Raw genomic sequence first — 24,547 nt, 5'->3', positions numbered from 1 at the left:
TTTTATTTTTTATTTTTTTAAAATATAGTCCATGTCTTAAAAAATATAAATGTGAAACACTGGACTGATAAAAAGAAAGCACACTAAGAATTTAAAAAAAAAAAAATTGGCAGAGAAAGATGTAACAGTCGAGGCGTTTTCACACCGCAGGAACTTTTTCATAGCTCTCAGAACTCATCAGAACCCTCCACTGTTTTTATGGCTTCAGCCCCCGAGGATCTATACAAACTATTTCAGTTCAGAGAAACCCCGTTAGGAGGGAACCCTTTTAGCTCCTGCTTTCCACCGTTGAAGTGAGCTTCACAACAAACAGGAGATGTTACGGATCAAGATCTGCAGTGTCATCGCCACACGGAACAGGAAGTCTCTAACCACTGAGCGCCCCCGCTCAGAAATGACCATCCGTTCTGAGAGACATCATACCGCGTCACACGATGATAGGTTCACTATATCAGCCCGGTTGTGTTTTTCTCATCGTGCCGGCTACAGTCAACGTGAAGGGCGGTGATCCTGGATTAAGACTCTCACAGACGGAGCTAACCCCGGGCTGCTCGTGTCACTGCTTCAGCAGAAAGTAAAAGTCAGTCAGGTGAGAGGTTCGAGGATCCTCTTTGGTTAAACTGACGGAGGACTCGTCATAATGTGTCATCTGTGAGGGTGCATGACAGATGTTTTCCTCGGTGGTTATCGTCCATGTTTAGCATCAGGTCTAATGAAAATGCATGTCAGTGACTGCTCATCCTGTCGTGATCTGAGCTTGTTATGCAGACTTTCATTCAGCCCGAGGGGGGATTTTAATTGTGTGAGCTGGCGGAGTGGTTCATCATTAAACACGCTGGCCCCAAAGTGACGGAGGAGAGGACGTTTCCCAGCAGGGCCAGGTCAGGTCAAAAGGATTAGCTGTGGCACCGGACATCCCCGAATCAAAAGATCCTCCCTAACAATGACTCAGGGCTTTAAGGGCCCAGAGCGGACACAACGGACAGACCTGCAGCAGCAGAGGATCACATTAACGTGTTTTGCAATTAGCCTGACAAAGGTATCGATGGGATAGAATAGTGTTTGTTGATTTGTTTTGTCGGACATGACGAGGGGCAAAGTCATGCTCTAAATTGTTTTATGTTTTTCTCTCATGTCCAAAAGGAACACCAGAAGAAGAGTTACTGATCCCCCCCCCCCCCCCCCCCGGAGAACAGAGTGGAAAGTCACGTCTCCGTCTGTTAGTCCAGGACATGTGCAGGTGTATAAGATCTCAAATATATTCCTCGGGTGTGTAAACAGGGAGCTCTTCATGCACGCACACACACACACACACACACACACACACACACTCAGCGCTGCTCCTCCCTGCTGGCTCTGCCGATCCCGTCCCGCCTCTGAAGACGGCGTGCAGAGTGGGTTTCACATCATCTCGCCGTTACACCTCTGTGACATCCACAGTAAAGTCAAGAAGTCAGACGGGCGTCACAGGACCTCGTTCCACTGCAGGCGTGTGGTCGAAGCTGCACACGAGGCGCAGCCTTCAAATGGCGGTGTGTACATGCCAATAAAGAGATGGGCGGGGGGGGGGGGGGGGGGGTTCCTCTGTGGCGCCTCACCCTGGAGCTGCAGACCACATAGATAAACTGCAGGATGGATGATGGAGGTCAGATAGTGGAGTTTGACATCAGATGAGCCATGAGAGCTACCTCCCCGCTCAGTTCCCAGCAGCCCACCGCTTCCCCTCCCAGCCACAAAGCTCCTTCTCCCGGCCCTCCATGCCCTTGACATGCCAAGGCAGGCGGGCAGCCACGTCCCAGGGACAGGCCGCTGCCGCCGTCTTTAAGACGCTCTGATGAGGTTTTTTGGTGGAGAAAGGCTCGGGGTTGACTTAGTAAAAGAATCTAAATGAGGAGCGGGTGAATGCTGCGTCTTGTTCGATTGTAATCCGTGCGCTCGGCTGCTTCTTGAGTGGCTCATTTTTATGCATCACACCCTGGATTCCTCTGCCCCGAACCAAGACTGTCAGGGTTTTCTGCTTATTCCTTTGAGCCTGATCGGTATCAATGACAGCATTTTACTCTCGCTAAGCAACAACTGTACCACCGTCGTGTTTTTAAACACTTAAAAAACATTGAAAGATTTAAAAACTAAACTGTGGCCCCCTCCATCCTTTTCAACGGCTCCTCATTTAAATCAGCAGCAGAGCCAGAGAGCCATGAGAAGCCACTGCTCATTAACCCCACAGGACTTTACAATGAATCCTGGAGGCTCATTGTGCTAAAGGGCCACTGCCTCCCTAACGAGGAAGGTGGGGGGGGGACCAAGCAGGATCGTGATATTACATTTGTAATCAAACAATTCAATTTTTAGCTGAAAAAACAAAATATACGGATAAAAACGAAACAATGAAATATTACGTAGCATGATACAGGCCTACAGGTCAGATTATTTAAACTTCACTTTTGAATATTATTGTTGAAAATACAGAATTTCACATCAGAAGTTTAACTTTTTTTTATTATTATTGTCTCGTACATACATTGACATTCATGAAACCGTGAATTGAAACGTTTGCAGAGCAGGTCTGTTCATTATCAGGGAACAAAAAGACCAACCTAAATTAAACATCCCATCTTCTTTTCCCAGCTGTTGAGACGACATTAACAAACTTCAACACGTCAACCACTATATTTCAGGATTACGACGAGCGACTTCATGAAACAGTAAGTCTTTTAAGTCATCATGGAAACATAAATACAAGACCTCGCCCCATGTACAGAGAGGCCTCGTCCTACAAGCAGGTGGCCCAGGTTCTGATCCAACGTAGGGCGTCTTCACTGCACATTATCTCCCCCTCTCTCTTTGTCCCCCATTTCCTACTCCATCCATTGTCCTTTATCCCTAAATAAAGGCGCATAAAAAATATATATATTTAAAAATAAACCTTTTAAAATAAAGACTTCCTGCATCAAAATGAAATCGTAGCCGGTGCCCAGGTTTCCATCCCGTATTTAAACCTGAGCATGCTGAGTGACAAAGCATATATCCAGACTCTGATGTGATTATTGCGAATGCTTTTCTCACGATATCGAGGACATTGCGATTCATCGTGCAGCCCTTTTCTACCTTCACATGTATGGGACCAATCAGCAAAGAGATGAGAGGTACCGCTTTGTCCACTGGGTCGCCACAAACAACACAAGCCCAAAGTCCCTCCTGCGTGAGAGCTTCTATCAGATCACCAATCAATATCTCTACTCGCTTTATTATGTGCTCGATTTGCAAAGACCCAACATTGATCGACGAAGCACGAAGTAACATTCAGTGAAGTTACAAGCAGGGCGCTGTGCCGCCTCAGCCTGGAGTCTGCTGCAGGACGACTTTAAAGTCAAGGAGCTGCGGCCCTTAAATGTTTTTAAACCTAAAAGTTTGTGTTTCTGCTGCTGCCAACTGTGTGGCTTGAAGAGTGAGATAGAGGGAGATGGAGAAAGAGACGTAATGAAAAGGGTAGAATAAAAAGTGCTAAATAAACAAACAAAAAAAGCCATGTAAAAGTGAGTTCAAATTTCACTAACTATTTGGGGATAAATACCAAAATATTGAGAAGACAAAATTCTGCTGGACTGACGTCATGGGTCATTCTGACCCATGACCTCAATCAGCCTGCTCACTTCATGTAATGATCTATATGGGTTTTAAGTATTATTGTTACTTTGCTGCAGTCTAAATAAGCCATGGCAGAGCTTAATGAAATCAGATGTTGTGGGAACGCAGTCTGCAGTTCTGTATAATGACACAAACTGTGGTCACCCCTCCACCCCGTCCTCTCCTAAAGAGAGAACAAGCTGCTGCTGCGGGGACGCTTTAATTGGAATTTCATGTGGGCTAAACTGAGGGGAAACTGATGTAAGTTAACATTTGGTGGACTTAATTGGTCCCTTTCTCTCGCTCCTCCTCGATCGGGCACTTGTGAGCCGCTGCTGAAGCTTCCCCGCTAATCTCCCATTTACAATCAATTCAAACGTCCAGACAAAAAGTCCGCCTCTCTCTTTTCTTCTCTTCCTGTCTCAAACGAGCTCCTTTGTGGCTCGTAAATTGCCTGAATCCCCCGGTGATCCCGCGGTTGCGCAGGGAGCAAAGAGAAAGATGTCCTCATGCTGTTGTTGACGGCCGATTAGCGCGCGCTCTCGCGGTCTCCTCGGCCCGGCCCCCGCCTCTAATCTGCTCCGCGTGTGCGCGCGCGCGACTTCATTAAAGCTCCCGCTCGTCAATTAACGTGTTTGTGGATTTGAAGCCGGTTGCTCAGATGATGAAGGTGCAGAGAGAGAGAGAGAGAGAGAGAGAGAGAACAGTGCAGAGAAAAGGACAACCTGTCTGCCTTTAGGTTGTTTACTTCTCTGACACTGTTGTTCATGCCCTGCAGTGTGTGTGTGTGTGTGTGTGTGTGTGTGTGTGTGTGTGTGTGTGTGTTTGCGCGCGTGTGCGTGTGTGTCTCGTGTTTTTAGCCCTAAAAAATGAATTGAAATGACAGACACAAACTGCAGGTTATTGGAGAAGTTGGATTAAATTCAACTGCATGGCTTATTTTTATTTTGTTAATTAATTAACATTATTTAAAAACTCGTATTTGATCTGTAACCTTTAAATGCAAATCACGATGTTTGTTTGGAGCTTGCTGCCTTACATCATCTTTGTTACCTAAATGATGACGTCATGTTTTTCATGCTAATTGGCCTAGCTTTAATAAAGTGGTGTCATGCAGGCCAGCATTGAAGCACCATTACACCTTGGGACCAAGTCTCACAAACAAGTAAAACTTCTTTTTTTTTAATGAAAGTTTCTTTGTTGATGATGATGCTTTCCTTCAGTCTAAACATTCATGATTTTTTCGTTTTTTTTCTTCTCATACATGCACATAAAGTAGCCTACATGTCATTTTTGACTTCCTAATCCTACAAATGCAGCATCAAAAGTGAATAAATGTAGATTGCATGATGTCTTTAAAGCACATCTGAAAAATGTCGAGTTTTATCCTTTTTTTTCTTAAATTATTTTTTAGGCTAACCCGAAGCAGGACTTGATTATTTAATCATAGAAGTCTTCATAGAGCTACATGGAGGGAGTTTAAACAGCATTAAGCTCCCCGTAAGGAGAAAATTCCGACATGTGATTTCAGGTTGTATTTAGTGTATGTGAACACACCACATGGCGAGGTGGGGGGGGCGTGCAACTCGTGAAGATGAAGAGGCGTCTCATCACCAAACAAGCTCCACGTGCACACTGAGAGACTCAGTCAGCTTCAGAGGAGAAACATTCAGGGGGCCCTTGGATAGAAATCATATTGGGCCCCTGCATCTTGTCGGCTGGAAACAGATCTGGCTTCGGGCACAAAAAAACCCTCCTGAGACTGAACGATACATCGGGCCCAGTCCAGCTTTTGCAGTATTTATTGAAAAGTACAGAAGCTCTAAAAAAAGATCTGAATCTGCTTCTTGACTCAGGAAATGATCCATCGAACATCACGAGTGTTTCAGCACTGGAGCTTTGCCGTGTGTGTTCTAACATTTTAGATAGTGTTTCGGTTTTTGCTTGCAATCATCACAAAATAAGAAATCCACAAATTTTCTGTGTCTGGAATTTCTATTTTTGCGGCTGTGGTCTCGGAAATGTGTGATCAGAAATCACTTTTTTTTTACTATTATCATGTCAGAGTTTAAAGTTCTGTTATTTGGACATATTTGCATCAACCAGACTGTGTTACCCACTTAAACAGTTTATGCATTTTAAATTAAACTCTAAAAAAGGATTTGTGTTTGGCCCGTGATTCGTTTAAAAACACCTTTAAGTTAAGAGCGTTAATAATCATGTTCATTCATGAGGCCAGTTTGATCAAGTTTTAATAAAGAGAAATCAAAACAAAAACTTCATATTGATTCCAGGTGTCATGAAGGACCCCATGAAGGTCCTCTGGGGCCCTGGTTCATCAGTCCCTCTCTCTCCCCCCTCTACCACGTCCGTGTAAACACAGACTTTAAATCGACCTATACCATCCAATGGGCCGATGTCTCCGGGAGAAGTCCACATTTACGCCTTTCTTTATGTGCTCCGTCTCTGCACGCGCCCTCGGTATGTGAACCAGGTGAGCACGCGGCTGTGTCTGGTTAATATTAGCCCTGCCAGGCCTCTGCAGGCCTGCCGCCCCGGCTCGGCGCTAATTGGCTGTTAATAGAAAGAGCGCCATTTGGGAGCACGGAGCTGCCTCTCGACAGAATGTGTGCAGGGATAATATTGTTCCAGGAGCCGTGAGGAGAATAACTTGTGCTCTATTAGCGCGGAGGCCCAGATGAGGAGCTGCGGCCTGAGTGCTCCATTATCTCCGGCTCTGATGAGCGGCTCCGGATGCGACAGTCCCCAATCAAGCGTCCCCCAGGCCGTTTAACTGCTTAATGTAATTCGCTTTCAAGGGCCCATGTTATCTCTGATCATTGACGCCATTACAGCCGAGTCAAGTGTAAATGCTGCATTATTAAGATCGTGTCTGTCAATAAATGTTGAAGCAAAGTGGCTGCAGAGCATACAGTGGAGCCAGGCTGAGTCTATATGTGGCTTTAGCAGCAACACTTCAAATGCAAAGTTTAACAGATGCCGCTGCAGGAACAGATGTGATTTATGACGGAAGGCATCAGAGTCAGTGTTGTTGACCGTTCTCCTCTTCAACCTTTTTGTTTTTTTGATGATGATAATTGAGTTTGTTGTGTCATGTATGAAGGGCTGAGGTTAGAAAATATACATTTTAAGAAAGACACTCCATCAACAAATGAAACAAGGTGAAACCGAATCATTTCAAACTAATGAGAAAACACAAATTCAACAAACTCAGCATTTCATGAATCAACTTGTTAGTAAATTATTTCTATTTTTTTTGTTGATGACTTTGTTGATTTTATTTTTATCATTTCAAAGATTTGGTTTTCTTATTTGACTCGAGTTGGATTCTTTGGATTTCTTTTCTTGCATTTTCCTGTAAATTAGCTCGTGTCACGTCTTGAACCAGCCAAGAAAAAGCTAAGACAAATACATTATTAATTTACTCCAAAACAACAAGCACCAGTGGCATTATATTCTTCATCATATTTATTTCAAATACCTTCCAAAAAAACAAACAAAAAGAAACGACATGGCTCAAACATTCATTTTTCATTATAAGTTATAACTTATTCACATTAACATTTTGTCTGTGAGATACACAACATGGCATTGATTCACATTTTAAATAACATTCTTTATTTCAATAGCCTATTATTTACACGTCCATTATGGAGGCGGATGGAGCCTCCGCTGTGTGATGTCTGTAACTGTGCAGGAAGAGAAAATCCCCGTTATATTCCTATAGTGTGCGTTAAGTGTACGTGTTGTTTTCTGCTCTGTTCCGCGTCCCCTGCTGGGACACACGTTACCAGAATATTCCACCTGTGTTAGACCTTTAAACGCTTGTTCATCGAGGCTACAAAAGCGTGAGGCGTGAGCCAGTCTTTTTTGTTTTGTTTTGTTTTGGGGGGGGGGGGGGTTGCGGCCTCCAAGCCTGAGGTGGAATAAACGTAGAAATGCATTGTGGGGACATCGGCGGCACGCAGTGACCCTCAGCTCTGCAGCTCCCTGGAGGCGTCTGCGGCCGCGCTGAAGACGTTGTTGTCGTGCAGCTTCCTGATGTGCTTCTTCAGGTCGAAGTTGCGGCAGAAGCCCTTCCCGCAGGTGGCGCAGGTGAAGGGCTTCTTGTCGTTGTGCGTGTGCATGTGGAAGGTCAGGTTGTAGACCTGGTGGAAGGCCTTGTTGCAGATGGAGCACTTGTACTGCTTCTCCCCGCTGTGCGTCAGCTTGTGGTTCTTGTAGTTTCCTGGGAGACGGAGACAAAAGTGACGATGAGCATAAGAGGAAGCCAAGATTAACAGTAAATTACCTGCAAGGTGTAGAAAGCAAAGTTATGACTAAAGTAATTACTAAATGTGATGAAGAGTTCCGACAGTCTTCACGTTCATTCAAGCAGCAGCATGAATCCAGGAGAGGCTCTTTGCTATTTGAACTTCCTGTCTCCAAACTTCAACACAAGCCCTGAATGTTAAAGGGTCTGATTAATATCACAACAAAGCTCATGACTTAAAGTGTGTCATTCACACCAAGCATCACCTGTCAGCTCACACACGGCGTCAATGACGAGCTTTGTGAGTCAATCAAAAGAAGCTCTGCAGACATTATTTGACTTCTTGTAGAAAATATACATCCGGCAGCTTTTTAGCATTTAGCTGTTTAGCACACGCACACAGCAGCGTTTAGATAATCAGCTGATCACTCTCACTTTGTAATTGTCAGTCAAACAGTTTGGTTTGTTCTCTGTTATGTCATTGAATAGTTTGTCTTTGCTCTGCTCATCATCCTGACATGCTCAGGTTCTGTTTGGCACTTTTCCATCAAGGTAGCCTAATATTTATATAACAGCCTATTTGGGGGGGGTTTGTGTTTTTTTTCAGCTTTTATGCATTTTATTTTTGTCCTAGTTCTCCAACTAAAAAGCTTTTTAATTAAATGCATTGATAGCATTTGATTATAGAAAATGTGCACACACTAACATGACTTTTACATAAAGACTTTGAAATGATCATTTCCCTGTGGAAATACTCTGGGATTATTTAAAAGTAAAGCAGGAGGAGGACAATGTTCTCTCTCTCTCTCTCTCTCTCTCTCTCTCTCTCTCTCTCTCTCTCTCTCTCTCTCTCTCTCTCTCTCTCTCTCCGCCAAGGTCAGCAGTTCACAGTGAAGTTAGAGCCTCCTCGCTCCTTTGCTCTCTTGCCCAGCCTTCATTAATCAGGGTTTTGTGTGTCGAAGTCAAGAAGTTGTCAAACTTTGTCAAAATCAAGCGCCAGTGAGCAGCGAACACAAAAAGAGGGCCCCGGTTCCTGTGACTGTGCCGGGTCCGCAGCAGCTGACCCAGAGCAAATGCTGCCGTCTCGAAGGGAGAATTAGTCCGTGTAAAGTGACATGTCCTATTTCCACTGATCGCTTCAGACTCATCGCAGGCCCTGCAATTATTCCCCCTTTCATGAAACTCTCCCAGATAACTCGGAGCAGCAGCAGCATATGCTGCAGCTTTCTTTTCTGCAGCTCTGAGGATTCCTTCACAGTGAGCTCACTCGGTAGCGCAGGAATGTGTCCTCCCTCTCTCTTTCTCTCTCACACACACACATAATTTAATCCAAACCAATGCATCCCTTAAGGACTGTGGAAGTGTCTTTGTTAAAAATAAAATCCTGTTTCCTCATGCTAAATTAAACACAAGGGGACAGACGGCACAACATACCGCGTTTTAAATCACTCAGCTCAAAGTCTGATGCAGAGAGAGCTCAGTGCATCAGCAAAAAGAGAATTCTGAAACTGTCACTTAATGAGCTGTAAAAATCTAAAAATTGTTCCTAAAGATGTGAGATTATTTCAACTCTAGTCACAGTCCCTTAGAGATGACCGATAAACGTCTGAAAAAGACGCGTCTTTGTTCAAATAAATTATTATTTTTTTTTTTTTAAATTGGGGGAAAGAAAAAAAAAATTCTGGTCTTGTTTCTGAAATAGATTTAAGGAAACTTAAAATCCCAAAGCACGAAGAAAAAAATCCATACTTTTTTTTTAGAGAATAAACACTAACCAAAAAGGGTTTGAGCAAAGTTGGGAGTTGAAGGAAAAAAAGGAGAAAACACATCATGTAAATCTGACGGAAGTATGGTCATGATAAATCAGATCATATCAGCGCTTTTCTAAAGGTGACACCATGTTGATTCTTTACCTTTCTGGTGGAAACCTTTCCCGCAAAACTCGCAGACGAACGGTTTGTACCCGGCGTGGATCCGTACGTGAGTGTTGAGCGTGGAGCTTCTGTTGAACGCCTTCCCGCACTGGTTGCATTTATGAGGCTTTTCCTGAAGCAACAAGGAGACGTTAACATTTCATTAAAGGGAGTAAAATCCACACATGTATTTTTTTTTAAAGTGTGCTGCTGGTTTAAAGAAAGGATGAACATCTCCGCGTCTCACCTGCGTGTGGATGATCTTGTGTCTGCACAACGTGCTGGCCTGACGGAATCCTTTCCCGCACACTTTGCAGACGAAGGGCCGGGCCCCGGTGTGCACCGGCATGTGTCTGGTCAGATTGTAATGCGCGTTAAAAACCTGCGGACAACACAAACACACCAAATAAATCATTAGAAATTATTTTGACAACAGCAAAATTATTTTGCTTCTGAGACCTCCGTGCGTAAAAATGATTTAATTTAAAGTTTCTTTAATTTTCGTTTTCGTTGAAATAGAGCTTCATAATATTTTTTGTTTTTTTTCTGAATTCGTTTTTCGTTTTCATTTTTTTTTATTTTATTGGATTTTAATATTTAATTTGAGTGATTTTATTTTGTTAAATCGCTTAGAAATTCTAAAATGAAACCTTTAATTTTAGGCTACATTTGAATAGAAAGCCAGCACAAATATAAGCGGACAGCAGCCTTAAAAACAGACTCAAAGAAATGAAAGTACCTTTCCACAGACTTCACACGTAAAGTTTTTGGGTTTCCCGTCTGCGGGGCTGCTGCTCAGTTTGCTGTGCGTCTTCACGCCGTTCTTCTCCGCGCTCAGGCCGTGGTTCTCCTTCACGATCTGGTCCAGCTGCCCGGGCAGATGTTCCTTGTGCGGGTACTGAGGAGTGGGGAGCTTGTCGGCCCCCACCCCGGCTAGTTTGGCGTTCTCCAGCAGCAAGAGTCTGTGGTGCGCTGAAAGGGAGGCCTGGGCCTGCGAGCTGGAAAACCAGTGTCCGGCCAGCAGCTCTGACTGCTGGTACGCAGAGTCCAGGTAGTTCAGGTAGTAGAGCGAGCCTCCGCTGGGTACGGCCACGGCCTGGTGGATCACCTGCGGCTTCACCACCCTGCTCCCTGAACTCAGCAGCGGCTGCTTCAAACCCGACTCCACTTTGCCGCACATGCCGCAGTTCCCTTTGCACGGAGCGGCTGCGGAACCGCAAAACGTCCCCCTGAAACTGGCTCTCCACAACTCCGAGTAGTTCATCAGCGCCTTGGCTTGCAGGTCGTAGCTGAAGGGCTGCAGCGGGATCATGCAGGGGATCGGAGAGCAGAGCCCGAGCAGCTTCTTCCCCTCTGCCCGCTCCTCCGCGCTCCCCTTCGGCTCCGAGCTCTTGGACATGATCCGGTCTATGGAGAAGGCCAGGGTCTTTGGAGCCGCGGAGGGTCCGGTCCTTCCGCAAGACATCACGGTCTCCACAGAGGCAGAACTTGCCATTTTGTTGTTCCTGTTGTTGTTGTTGTGTGTTTTTTTTTGGTGTTTTGTTTACGGCAGAGCAGAAACTTGGCGTGAGAAACTCCCGGTGCTTTAGTCCGACCCGCTCCTGCAGCTGCCCCGCGTCCTTTCACTCTGCTGAGCTCCCGGCACCGCAGACAGGAGGACACATCAGTTTAATAAGCACCTTGCTGTCACAGTGTCACGCATTTGCATTCAAATGGCCATTCCCCCCTGCAACAATAGCATCCAGGGGTGATGGATTAATGCTCATTAACTAGTGCACACAAAATTAACAGGACATTACTGAGCTCGTTTGGAAGAAGAAGAAGAGACAGAAGGAAGAAAAAAAAAGGAGAAAAAATGTTGTAGTCGAAGCTCCTGGAGGATGCAGCAGCGTAAAGTTGAGTCTGTGTTGGAGTTTAGCTCTTTAATGGTCCGGTGGGTGTGGAGAAACCAGCCGACTGCTCTCTGTCACACACTGGCAGCGCCCGCCCCTCATCAGCGCGGATCACTGTCTCCTGACATCAGCGGGCACCCAAACTCTTAACTGAGTGACAGGGAGACGCCCTCATCAACCTGCCACCCTCGGTAATAAATCCACACAGGGGCTGGCACGAGCGTTAAAGGCCACCATATGTCATCTGTGGCAAAATATGAAACCGAAATAAAGAAGAAATAGCATCATAAATGTGGCTGCATCGTTTTCAAAACAGACACCTGAAGCTCGATGTTCTTTATTTTGTTAACAACACCCTCATCTTTTCTTTTTCTTTTTGTCCACTTTTTGGGAAATGTTTTCAGTAATCCTCTGAGATGATGGGAGTCCTCCTTTTCCACGCCGGATTATATGCTTATACTTACTATTTGTATAAATTCGAGGACGTCCAATTTCCACCTGTTTAAGAGCGCAGACTCCCTTTGGATCCTATTAAACGTTGTTCCTCCTTCCCCCTATTGAAAAGAAGCAATTTTCCAGAGCGATTCAAGGCTCAACTCAGCGCAGGGAAGGAAAAAAAGAGAAGCTCTTTCACTTTTAGCCACTAAAGCGCTGCGTGAACCTGGTTTTGTGTTTTTTTTCCCCTCCTGAAATGGAAGGACGGATTAAAGAGGGAGAGAGGGGAAAAAAAAAAAGACTTTAGCCTGGACAGAGGTATACACGGACAAATGAAAAGAGGCTTTTTTTCCCCTCTAAAGAGGCACAGGCAGGCCTACAAGGAGTTTGCTGGAATCCACTGCAGTGTTGTTGTGTGGGAGTTACAATGAGCAGCAGCTTCTCTCTGGGCGCTACAAGGGCCGCGTTCAATTCATGTGTTTGCAAGGCCACTTTACCTGAAAGGGGGGGGGGGGGGGGGGGGCGTTTATATGGGCAACACATAAACATAGAATTGCAATTATTACAATTATTGCAGGACCTCTCTGCATATCTAATATAATTTCCTGCACAAGTCGGCTGGATTCTTAATCTTCCCAAGATGCATTAAAAATCTGTAATTAAGCATGGTGTAAGAATGCATTTAAAAAATATTTTTTTAAGTTATAGATATTAATTGACTAAAGTCTGGCTAACATTGCCCATCTGTTCCTTTAGGGGGCTTTGGAAGCCCTTCGATGGCGGTCCCCATGCTGGGAATGTTATCTCGTTAACTTTCAGTCAACTTAAGGACAGGCTGAGAGCTGGAGCTGAGGCACGTTTTAATAATAATCTTTACTTATAGAGCACTTAAAAAAAAAAAAAAAGTTACAAAGTGATTTTCAAGAGGAAAAAAAACAGCCAACATTAAGAATAAACAGGCAAAATATGAAATCAGTTTTAAAGAACCACAAAAAAAAAGACATGAAAGGTGAAATTTAACATGAGGAAAGGCTGGTGGGTGAAAGTGTGTTTTAACAAGGGACTGAGTGATGCAGCTGATCTCCTCAGCAGGTCGCTTCACACTCATGAAGCCCTCATAGAAAACACTCCATCTCCTTTAGTTTTGAGTTTTGTATTCAGAACCAGCTGGAGACCTCTGCCCGAAGTTCTCAATGTGTGACTGCTTTCATATTGTACTTCATGTTGCACAAGCAGAAAGGCAATAGAGAGCACACAGAGGGCCGGTGGAGCTGGGCTAAAACTCATGCTTTCTGGTTCCAGTTTAAAGCCGGTCAACTGAGTTCTGTACCGACTGGAGTCCATCGATAGTTTTTTGGTTTTAAGCCTTTTGACAAACCGTGACACCGCGTCCGCCTGCCAATCACGTCAGCAAAGCTCCTCGTTCATGAAATCAAAGCGGAGGATTTATCATTCACTCCATGTGCAGTGTGAGCCATCGAGACAGGAGCCAATCAGAGCTGTTTGTTTGCTTTAATTCAGGCTGTAAGGATGTTCACGCCTGCTGTAAAAACAGACTTTTTTTAACAGGTGTGTATGTGACTTCCTGTGCTTCTGCTCCCAGCCTCTAGTGGACACTCGAAGAACTGCAGGACTTCAGCATTAGCTTCTTTTTTTCAACTCTGCTTGATGTAAGGGGGGGTCGGATCATTCCTGTCTGTCGGCCTTCTTCACTGAAAGTAAATGTGTTTGACAAACAGATTCAGTAGTACGCGTACATGTTTCTATTCTTTTAATTCCACGTTTTGCACATTTTAAACTTTTTATTTTGTCCCCAACACATTTGTTCTTTTTAAATGAGACACATTTGAAATGTATTTCCAAAAAAAATCGTCTTTTATTATTTTTATTGTTAAACAAATCATGTTCATATCTCTCTAATTATAAATATAAACAAAACAATATTCATTATTTTTTGTTTGTCACCATGGTTACCTGTGTCCTGGAAATCCTGCTCCATCCTGTTTGTTTGTGTTTTTTTCCACCATGAATCTGCATTCAGGAAGTGCTTCAGCTTTACAAATTCAAGTTCCTGATGGTTAAAGTTACACTATAGGGGGCACCAGTGGCCTAGTGGTTGGTGTGCATGCCCCATGTACAGAGGCAATAGCCCTTAAGGCGGACGGCCTGGGTTAGAGTCTGACCTGTGGCTCCTTTTACTGCATGTCATTCTCTCTCTCTCTCTCTCTCTCTCTCTCTCTCTCACACACACACACACACACTCTCTAAAATCAAAGGCCTTTAATTATGCACATTTACTAAGATACATTCATCACATGTACTCGAGTGTGCACAAAGGCAGCGTTAGTGGTGCAGGATTGATTTAGTGGCCGCTTTCTTTACAGCTTCCACATTGATTTAAAGAAACAGTCTGAGAGCACCGCAGCGTGGAGGAGACCGTGTGAGATCATGTTTGTTATCGAGAAGACGCGCTCACACACGGCCCAGCAGCTACACTGTGTATCGTAAATGTGCATATATTAAATCCTATTTTCAGAAATTAATTAGTTGTCCGTCAAGTTGAAAAAAATAAAAAAGTTTACGTGTGATTGTGTGAGATTTTGCAGCCATGCTAAACAGGATTTCATCCTTATCCTCTGCCGGCGCTGCGTGTCATTCTGTAGGTGCAGGAAGGCCCTGATTTACCTCAGGCCCTATAGACGTCGGGCCGTACTTAGCCCAGCATGCTGCTGTCCTACAACACTAGTCTTCCTGTTAATAACCTTAAAAGACATCCCTGCACTGTTTTGTTTTACACCTGCAGCTCAGCGTGGAAGGATTATGCTCTTTGTCTCGCCGCCACTCAGATGTAAATTGGGCAAAAATACTCTAATTTGAGTTTATTCAGGCACAATTGGCGGCTCATCCACACAATAAACATTGATCCTATTGCTGTAACCCGGGCCCCTCCATTCACCTCCAACAGCAATTAGCTCAAGTATTGATTTAAGGGACTCTTGCTTGTTGCCTGCAGGCATGCGAGGGGCACAAAAACCAGCTGGATGCAACAAACCCAACAATGTTCAGACTCAAAGTTTTCCACCCAACATTGTTTGTCAAGCAGTTATAAAATGACATTACTGAAAGCTACAGAATGTCACTTTTCCACCTTCAAACAGGAGATTCACAGATCATTGTGATAGCAGAACTTCAGTGTGTCTCTGTGTGTGTGGTGCAGACACACTGGCCTGCACTGACGTTTATCCGGGCCGGAGCGCGGTTACCTTTTGTGCATAATGTCGTAACGCAACACACACACGGCTTTACAGGATGAGGAAGTGTGCTAAAGTTTACAAAACAGGTGGACTAAAAGAAGGAAGGCACATTTGAGTGTGTGTCTGCAGAGAACATGGCTGCAACTTTATGGATTATTTTGAGGGATTTTGGTCAGATGCATCCTTATCTAGTGGCAATTATAGTCTGGTGGGGCTCGAGGCAAACATTAATGAGGGGGGGGGCGTCCAACTAGCAATCATCACCATTTTTTTCCGCCGCTGTCCCGATACTAACTTTCTTTTTCACTCCTATACACAGATTATTCCTCTTCATTTCTTTACTTTCATTGGCACACTTTTGGTTGTCGCAGCAGTAATACATGCAACACTCAGCGCTGTCAGGGAGGTTTCCTACCATCATCGCAAAATTTGCATATTTTGATGCACAGCTTCGGTTGACGTTAGTGACTTACTGTTTTTTTTTTGTTTTTTTTAAGATTTATTTTGGGCTTTTCTGCCTTTATTTGAGAAAAAGTGGATAGTGTCAGGAATCGGGGAGAGAGGGGGGGATCGACATGCGGGAGATGGGCCACAGGCTGGGGTTGAACCCGGGCTGCCTGCGTGAAGACCGTAGCCTCCGTACATGGTGACGCGTGCGCTGCCACTTACTGTTTTTAACCTGCTCTAGAGCTGACTCAGAATCCTTCCTGTGAAGTAAGAGGGGAGGGCGGCATGAACTCAACGCTGGTGTCAGACTCACCTGGAAGTATCAAGTCCCTCCCTTCATTCCCCAAGTGAGTAAAAGCGACTTCCACGTCAACCTGCCGCGGAGGAAGTCACATGCTGATGATGTTCCCGAGCGTAGCCTCACACGTCTCCGTACAGGAAATCACAGACAGTTGTCCTCACACTCTTCCACCCGTGGTGACAACGCTCGCTGATGTTAAACTTGAGCAAATGAGACAGGAGCGTGTGACTATAGGGAGGGAACTCTCCCAGAACAACGTGCTCATTTTCAATCTGCTGCTGGCTGCACAGACCATTCACTTCAACATTCAGGAGCAGAGTGCTTTAATTGGGCCGTGTTATATTGTTCCTGTGCTGTACTCTGAGGAGAAACCATTGACCTTCTCTTTAAATGTAAACGAGCTTGAAGCTAACTCTGGTGCAACATTTATCTTTAATAGTGTACATGCATGGTCTCTTTACAGATCAACGTTTAATGAATGAATGAACATTGCTTTTTTTCCCTTTTTTTTTTAAATTCTAGCTCTTACTGTTTTTTTGTTTCGACTACACAAGTGTCAGTATAAGATGGTGGAAAAGAAATCCTATGGCTCCTCTTCAGCATGTCCTCTCCTCTCTGATTTCTGACTTCAATCTTCAAAAAAAATATTTTCTTTCTCCCTCCAGAAGCTTCATTTTTGTATTGCACATTTATTTGAGGGTATCTGCTTCCACACTGTACAAAAACATGTTTGTGATGGTGACAGACAGAAGAAGGATTGATTGAGCGTTCGTCTCTTTCAGCACGCTGTAAGCTTTAACTCTTCATATCAGACGTGGAGTTCTGTGGCAGCAGCAACAAAAACTGTGAAGTGCTGACTTCCAGCACTCGCCGTCTGCTTACTTCCTTGTTTTGCACTGAAAGAAGACTAAAAGTTTGGTGCCAACAAAGAGGAAAACCTGGAGTGTCAAGGCGATGTGGCGACGTTGTGCTGGGAACAGCAGAACTGACTGTTTGACTGGATTCCTGCGTGAGGCTTTTTGTCAGCCTGAGTTTCCGTCCTGCAGCGGGGGTTTTTTTTCCAGCCTGTCACTTCTTCTTCACCTGGCCTCCTGAACAACATGTTGACCCCCTCCCTTCACACACACACACACACACACACACACACACACACACACATGCACACTGCCAGCTGCCATGTGGCCTGTCACGCTGCCTCACTTTAACCACCACACACACACACACACACACACACACACACATATTTATATAACTATATTTGTGGGGATACTCTGGGCTTTATTGAGAGACAGGAGAGAGTCAGTGGAGGAGAGACAGGCGGGGACGGAGCCACAGGTGGATTCGAACCCAGGCTGGTGGAGCAATACAGCCCACTAGGCCACAGATGAACATCATTTTCCTTACTTACTTTTTCCAGGGATGAAGATTCACGGCAACATCATCTCTAGTTTTTCACACCTGCTCTCCAGTAAAATGTCTGCAGGAAGTTGGCGTGATCTGATGAGAGAGCGAGCGAGCGAGCAGGGTCTTATCTTAATCATGGACCCAAAATGCTGCTGAAGCATTCCCCTTTTAAAGAGCGCAGTGACCTCACTTTACAAATATGTCCTTAAAGTCTCTCTCTCACACACACACACACACACACACACACACACACACACACACACACACGTATTTTCTGCAGGATTTCTTTCTTTCCTCTCGCTCACTTTGAGAGAGTGGAGATCGGTTCAATAAAGCGACCACTTGAGCAGCCTGCCCCTCAGTTCACTTCAGTCCTCTATTTCCTCGGCAGATTGTCAGCACACATTGCCCCCCCCCCTTATCTCGCCCCCACCCGCTCCACCCGCTCCATTCAACATTCACCCCCCGGCCACTTTTACACTCCTGGTCTTTTGAGTCTCCCCAAACATCCCCGCTCACATCTATTCCTGTGAGCCCCTGTGCTCCTGTGAGGCCGCCCTTTGATGCCCCCCGCCTCCTCCAGTGTTGATGTTGAGAAGAATGAAGCTCGGACACAAAGAGCTGAACATGCCAAGGTGCTTCATGGGAGGAGATGTCAAACGCTGAGGATGATTATTTAGTTAGGCCACTTTAACTCGGATACATGTGAGTGACCAGTTTGGTACTTTTTAGTTTTCTGTGTGAGAAAGAGAGACGTGCTGACATCAGTCACTTTAGCAGCGTATGAAACAGACGATAATGATTATAAACCTCCGTCTTCAACACAAAAACAAACAAGACTATCAGTGAGTAGATGGTTTATTTCTATGATTGCTGCTGCTGGGTGGATATCAGACCAGGGGATTATGTTCAAATCTTTAATTTTACCATGTGGATCCACAGCTCGCTCATGTAAGCAGGCATGGCAGGCAACTGCTTGGGGGCCCCCAGGGCCAGTAGGGGACCAAAGCATCGCCTGAAAACATGCAAATTTTGCAATGACAGTAGGAAACCTCTCTAATGGGGCCCCGTCTGACAGCTCTCACTCTGACTCTCACTGTAAAGACCAAAGTGTATCAATGAAGGATACTGAAGAGGAGTAATCTGTCTGGGAAATAAAAACAAACGTTCGGTGTCGGGCCCCCAACAGACCCTGGAATGGCCCCTGTATGGGTGGCAGTTAAAGGTTTCCCTTTCATCGTTTTTTACTTTCAGCCTGCAGCCACTGTTTGTCTTTTAATACGCTTTATTTTATGTCTGCATTTCCATCGTGGGGGGGAATAAAAAATGGAGCCTTGCAGCGTGGAAGGAAGCTGAACGTCGACTCTCCTTTTGCCCTGCCTGTCGTCACGCAGCAGCTCCTGCACATATGACAAGCTAGGCTAGCTTAAAAACAAACACAACCCTGAGATTGATCGACACATGTCCAGAAAAACACACATCAGTATTGATCGTTGACTCGTGGTGCATTAGTGAAGCCTGTGCAACGACATCGACTTCCTTCTGTGTAAAACGTAGACGTCACACAGCCCGCCATGACACTCCAGGGTTTTTCTCGTCTATCAACAGCGCCGGATCATTAATGCTGTGGCCACGTTCGTGGACCATTAACGGAGCGGATGTGCCGCTGATTGTTTAGTACAAGAGGCCACACACACGTTGACGAGTTGTGTGAGTCACAGGCGGCGCTCTCCTTTAGTCAAAAGAGACCGTCACTCTCCTCGCCGTGCAAACCAAGCATCGCTTTGAACACAGTTAAAAACGGTGGATGACCCGAGTGACACAAAGACGAGCCACACATTTATTTGTAAAGATTACAAAGAAAGGTGACGCTGCAGCTGTTTGTCTCAACCTGTCCTCTTCCTGCTCTGTGTCCAAAACCTGTGTGAGATCAGGGTTTAGATCTATGATCGAGCGGGCGAGGAGATTCCAGCCTCAGGTACCGTAACTTACAAAGTGTTGGTAATGAAATAAAGTGATCAAGCTTGCAAAAGCAACATGGCGTCAGACCCAAAGTAAAACAAACCGGGACTGTTTGTCCATTTGGGAATGTTGTTGAGTTTGTATGATTGTGCTTCTTCTTTCATTTCTGCATCAGTGAATTTCTGAATTTTAATAGGTCATCTCAGGTGTGTGTGTGTGTGTGTGTGTGTGTGTGTGTGTGTGTGTGTGTGTGTGTGTGTGTGTGTGCGTGCGCGCGTGCGTGCGTGTGTGCGTGCGCGCGTGTGTGTGTGCGTGTGTGCGTGCGTGCGTGCTGCCTGTGGCTCTGGACTGAGTCAGGTAAAGACAAGAATTGCTCAACAGACCTGCGGCAGGTCAGCAGTGCATGAAGGCCTGCAGTCAAAGTTTTCAAATGCACTCTGAGGATTTGAGTCAGAGCCGGTCCAGAGGTCAGAGGACCTCCATGTTGTTTGGCAGAGAATATGCAGATGACTCTGCCTGTCCAGGTTCATCTGAATCTCTCAAACTAAAAGGTCGATTGACAGAAGCGACCCTTTTTTCAGGACTTAAGGTGGAATTATTCTCTCTAAAAGTTGATGCATGTCACTGTGCACTTTAGCAGAGAACTGGAAAGAACTTATTTTAGATACGTCCACTTTGAATTATCTTTATTGATACTAGATGAATTATTACTTTTCATGAAGTTCATTGAATGAAATCTTGACAATACGGCCGATCAAATGGAAGTGCCTCCTCCGGCTTTCAGCAATTGTTCTGCTGCGTCCGCTCTCAACCAGGAAGCTGATTCTTTGTCTTTGTTGAGCTGGTGGTGGCTGGGCGTCAGGGACGTCAGGTGGTAGTCTGGTAATGAAGCCGGGTAATGAGTTAAAGCATTGGTGGGAGGATGATTAAAGATAAGAGGTGTTTTTATTTTCACGTGTTTTCACGATGCGTTCGTACGGGGAGATTGGAGGAGTGAAATGAAGAACAAAAAATAAAGACATTTTTCATAACTCTACTTTGCATGTCGACCTCAGAGGAGCCATGGCGTTACTTTTTGTGACTCTCGTTTACTTCCTGTGAAAATTGGTTAATATGACCGACTTTAGTTCTTATTGCTCCGATCAGCTGCTTCTGTGGAAAAGTGTTTAAAACGCTGAGATTGTTGGTCCTTGTCCTTCAGGTGCAACGAGTCTCTAATATCAGAAACGAACCACGTAGGACAAACAATGAGAAGCATTTAAAGTCATCAGAAATAAAAGTGAAATATTTATGCTCAGCGAAGCCGCAACAAAAATCCAATTTAGATCATTTGAGAATTGTCTTTGTCTCGGCATTCACGATGTGGAAAAAGAGCTGTGTGCAGAAAGAAAGGAGTGAGCACAATCAAATGTGCCTGCAGGGGGGAGGATTAACTTCTGACATCCATCTAATAATAACAGTGGCCTCAGCAGACCCAGTTTAAGACTGTGATACTGTTGATCCCCATATGGGCTTTCACCATAAATGACTATAAAACAGGACAAACAGTCCGGGGTAATATTCATCCCTGAGGTATAACACAATCTGCCCTCATGTCTTGCCTGAATATTGAGCGAGATTGCTTTAAACTGTAAGCTACTCTTTTCATGGAAAAAGATCTAAAATTAATCAGCAGGCTTGTCGTCCCCTCTTAAGGCCACGATAAGAAGGTTTCGGTGCACGGGCAGGGAAACATAAGAGGCTTTGGGGGCCGCTCATATTTAAAGAATCTGACATCTACCTGCCCTCTCAAATGGCAGGCAATTTGGACACTTCTAGCACGCTACGCACAAAAGGGAAGGGAAAAACAGCCCACGTCTCTCGCTTCTCTCTGTTTTGATACCTTAAAGGACGGCGTGAAAGGCATCACAAATGAAATTCCTCTCCACAACATAATCACAGAGCACTTTATTTGGCAGCTCGAGTGTCTGCACATGGGCTGATTTCTCTCTTCATCTTTTCATTTCCCCCCGTTGCCATTATCCACACGTATCATGTCGGAGACGGCTTGATGGACTCAATGTGTGGGAACGGCTCGTTCTCACATCCGTTTCGCTGCAGGACTCCCCGCGGTACAGCCGCGGCCTGTCGGCGCTAACGCTCGGGCCAGCTCTCACTGTGATGGTCAGTTGGAGATTCTTTTTATTTTCATACAGTTATGGTTTCCCATTTCCCCTCTTGATTGGAGCTTAAAAGCCAAAGCAGCTCAGGTCGTGCCGACATAAATCTCCAGGCCCATTAATCTGTCCTGGTGTCGTGTCTCGCCCAATCATGTCCTCATATTTGTGGGGAAATTAAATGAGTGATGTTTCCAGGCAGCTCACCGGCGCCGCAGATTGAATGTTAAAATAGGTTGGCTGCCTTGTGTGTTTGCAGTTGATTATTCTCTTATGTGTGAGATAGAAAGGAGTAGCCAGTGAAATCTCTGTTGCTTTAACTCAAATGGCCTTTCCTCCTTTGTACTCTGCCTCATAACCTCTAAAATGTCTTGGCAGCCTTCATTCTGAGGATGATTCACTGGCTATGTGAAACACGATGTAAGTGCTCTGACAGATAGAGCTGGACACTGACTGAATAATAATGTAGTCATTTTCTTGATTTTTTTTTTTTTTTTTTTTGGGGAGCGGGAGCTTGATCGGAGGATAAAAATCAGTTTTAATTCTGTGCATTAAGCTGAAGCACGCCTAGCTTAGCATAACGACAATCGGCCCAAAGAACTCTCAGCACTGACACATATTTTCCTGCTCAGCTGGAGAGATAGACTTCAGGCTACCCTGATCTGATCTTTCTGTTGGATTGACGGAGATGAATCTGATAACTGAAGGTGTGTTTTTCAACACTGCAGGTCGTATCAGCTCATTGACATTAAACGTGAACGACTCAGTCATGGACCACGACTCATTCGGCTCTGTTCAGGTTTGTTCAGGCTCTCTTCAGCCGGGGTCTTCATTCTGCAAAAACCTGAAAACATACTTTGTGACTGTAGAATCCAAATAATTTAGCAAGAACATCTTCTCCCTCGGTCGAATTCTTACCTAGCACTTACCCATTTGTAAACCAAATTTCCCAAGTTCCTACCAAAAAATGGATTTTTTTACATTTATTTTGGGGTCATTAGTTGAGTCAGGATGAAGTCATTAAGTGTGGGATAATATGCAGGAAAGTAGCCACAGGACGGATTTGAAGTCAGGCCGCCATCTTCAAGATATGGCCTCTGTGCAAGCTAACAACTCATAATTAGCACTTCTTTTAAATTGCAAATACAATTCATGCCACTGGTTTACTTTTTGCATCTTGACCCCAATAACCCCTTTTTTGAATTTGGGGTGCAGATTGGCTCAAGCACCAGAAGCAACGATCCTCCATGTTGAAGTCTGATTTTCCAGTTTCTGCACGTCATTTAAAGAAATGAAGCCGACGTCAACAGCAAGAACCTACAGTCTGCCGAGTGTTTGCAGAAGCTCTGTAAGTCACATTACATGGTTATTCTATCACTACTACAATGTTTCAGATTATTATTATTATTATTATTAACACCTGAAGACGACTTCTGGTCAAAACGTTGTCGTTGTGACGTGATCAAAACCCCTTCACCTTCATGTCATTGGAACCTATTGTTTATAAAAGTTAAATTGAACGTTGAAAAGTATCTGGGCTTATCACGGTTGTGAAAGTGAAAAAAACCCCAACACAAACACATTTTAAGCAAGGAGACTGATAAATCTGATGATGCATAAAGAAACATATCTAGCGTTATAATCCTCCGGGGAGAAAGTCACATTTCACTGGTGGTCTGATTTACCTCAATTCCTCCCAAATCTTGTTTTTCTCTTCTCTTCCAAGAAGGATTTGTTTCCCTCTGTCTATAACATAATTAAAAGATATCCTGTCTTCTTTTAATTTGGGACTATATAATATCTAATCCTCTCTGACTTCAGTCTTAGCTTCCATCTTGGCCTCTTGATTTGATCTCCTATTCTTTCAATCTCCTCCTCAACAGTAATATCAACTCTCAAGATGACTGATGCGTTAATCCGCAGCATTAATCTCGGACTCTGTTTCTTAAGAAAAAGCTGCAGTGGGGGAGGGAAAGGGGTCACGGCTAAGGATTAACAAATATGTATTTTTTGCAGTCTGTCCACACGACATCCCCGCACAGGTTAGCTCTTTGTTCAGAACGGCACAAGAAACTGCAACTTTTAAGGCCTGGTGTATTCTCTGCTTGTCAGCAGGCCAGGCAGGTTACTGCTCGAGGTCAGAGCTGTGGCTCAATATGAGCTAATTTTGCAATGACAGTATGAAACCTCCTGAAGGGAGACACCATCTACAGCACTCAGTCTCGTCGACCTGCTGAGCGTTGCATTGCATTTTTGCTGTGAAAACTGGAGTTTGAAGAAGTCTGCAGAAGGAGCACGGAGGGAATGCTACTTTCAAAATCACACACGTTTTTAAATATTAACAACCCTGCCTTTAAAGCAAATGACCACTCCTTTCCATGTTTGCTGTTCACCTTTATTTAAATGTTCTTGGCATTGGTGGGTTCCTCTAGAAGGCAGAAGCATGATGAACCCACCACAAACTTCACACATCGAGCACACAAAGAAAATAAAACACTTGGGGGGGGGGGGGATACTGGGGACATGCAGCACTTGCAACACACAGCTCTAACAGTATAGAAAACAGCTGACAGAGGGGAAGTACAAGCAGACAAAACGTCCCTTCATCCCTTATAAAAATGTGGATTCACTCCGTCATACATCCAGAAAATGAAGCGCGGGGTACGACAGGAACTAAAATAATTTGTGGTAAATAAACGCGACATGTTTTAATACAATTGGACAAAATAGAGAGTTTGCTGGAGAACAGGTCACTGATAGATTTACATGTACTGTCAGCAGCTTGACGCCAAAACTTCTTTTCAAAATAAAATATCATCTTTTTTCACTAATGGAAGAACGTTTAGTGGTCGTGGAGTAAAGGTTTTGGGACATTTCCATATT

The 24,547-nt window shown here is 44.6% G+C and overlaps 1 protein-coding gene across 1 annotated transcript; it reads right to left on the bottom strand.

The window, feature by feature from the left end:
* Nucleotides 1–7,100: 7,100 nt before the first annotated feature.
* Nucleotides 7,101–11,847, bottom strand: fezf2 (FEZ family zinc finger 2). The gene is made up of 4 exons (XM_079340644.1): nt 10,553–11,847; nt 10,061–10,195; nt 9,814–9,946; nt 7,101–7,876 (listed from the first exon to the last, which is right to left on the bottom strand). Exons 1-4 carry the CDS (start codon nt 11,306–11,308, stop codon nt 7,623–7,625), a joined length of 1,278 nt encoding a protein of 425 aa, XP_079196770.1. The 5' UTR covers nt 11,309–11,847; the 3' UTR covers nt 7,101–7,622.
* Between the last annotated feature and the right edge of the window lie 12,700 nt (nt 11,848–24,547).

Source organism: Symphodus melops, assembly GCF_947650265.1.
Source record: "Symphodus melops genome assembly, chromosome: 4".
In the NCBI taxonomy this organism is placed as follows: domain Eukaryota; kingdom Metazoa; phylum Chordata; class Actinopteri; order Labriformes; family Labridae; genus Symphodus; species Symphodus melops.
This window is presented reverse-complemented; position numbering and strand designations above follow the sequence as displayed.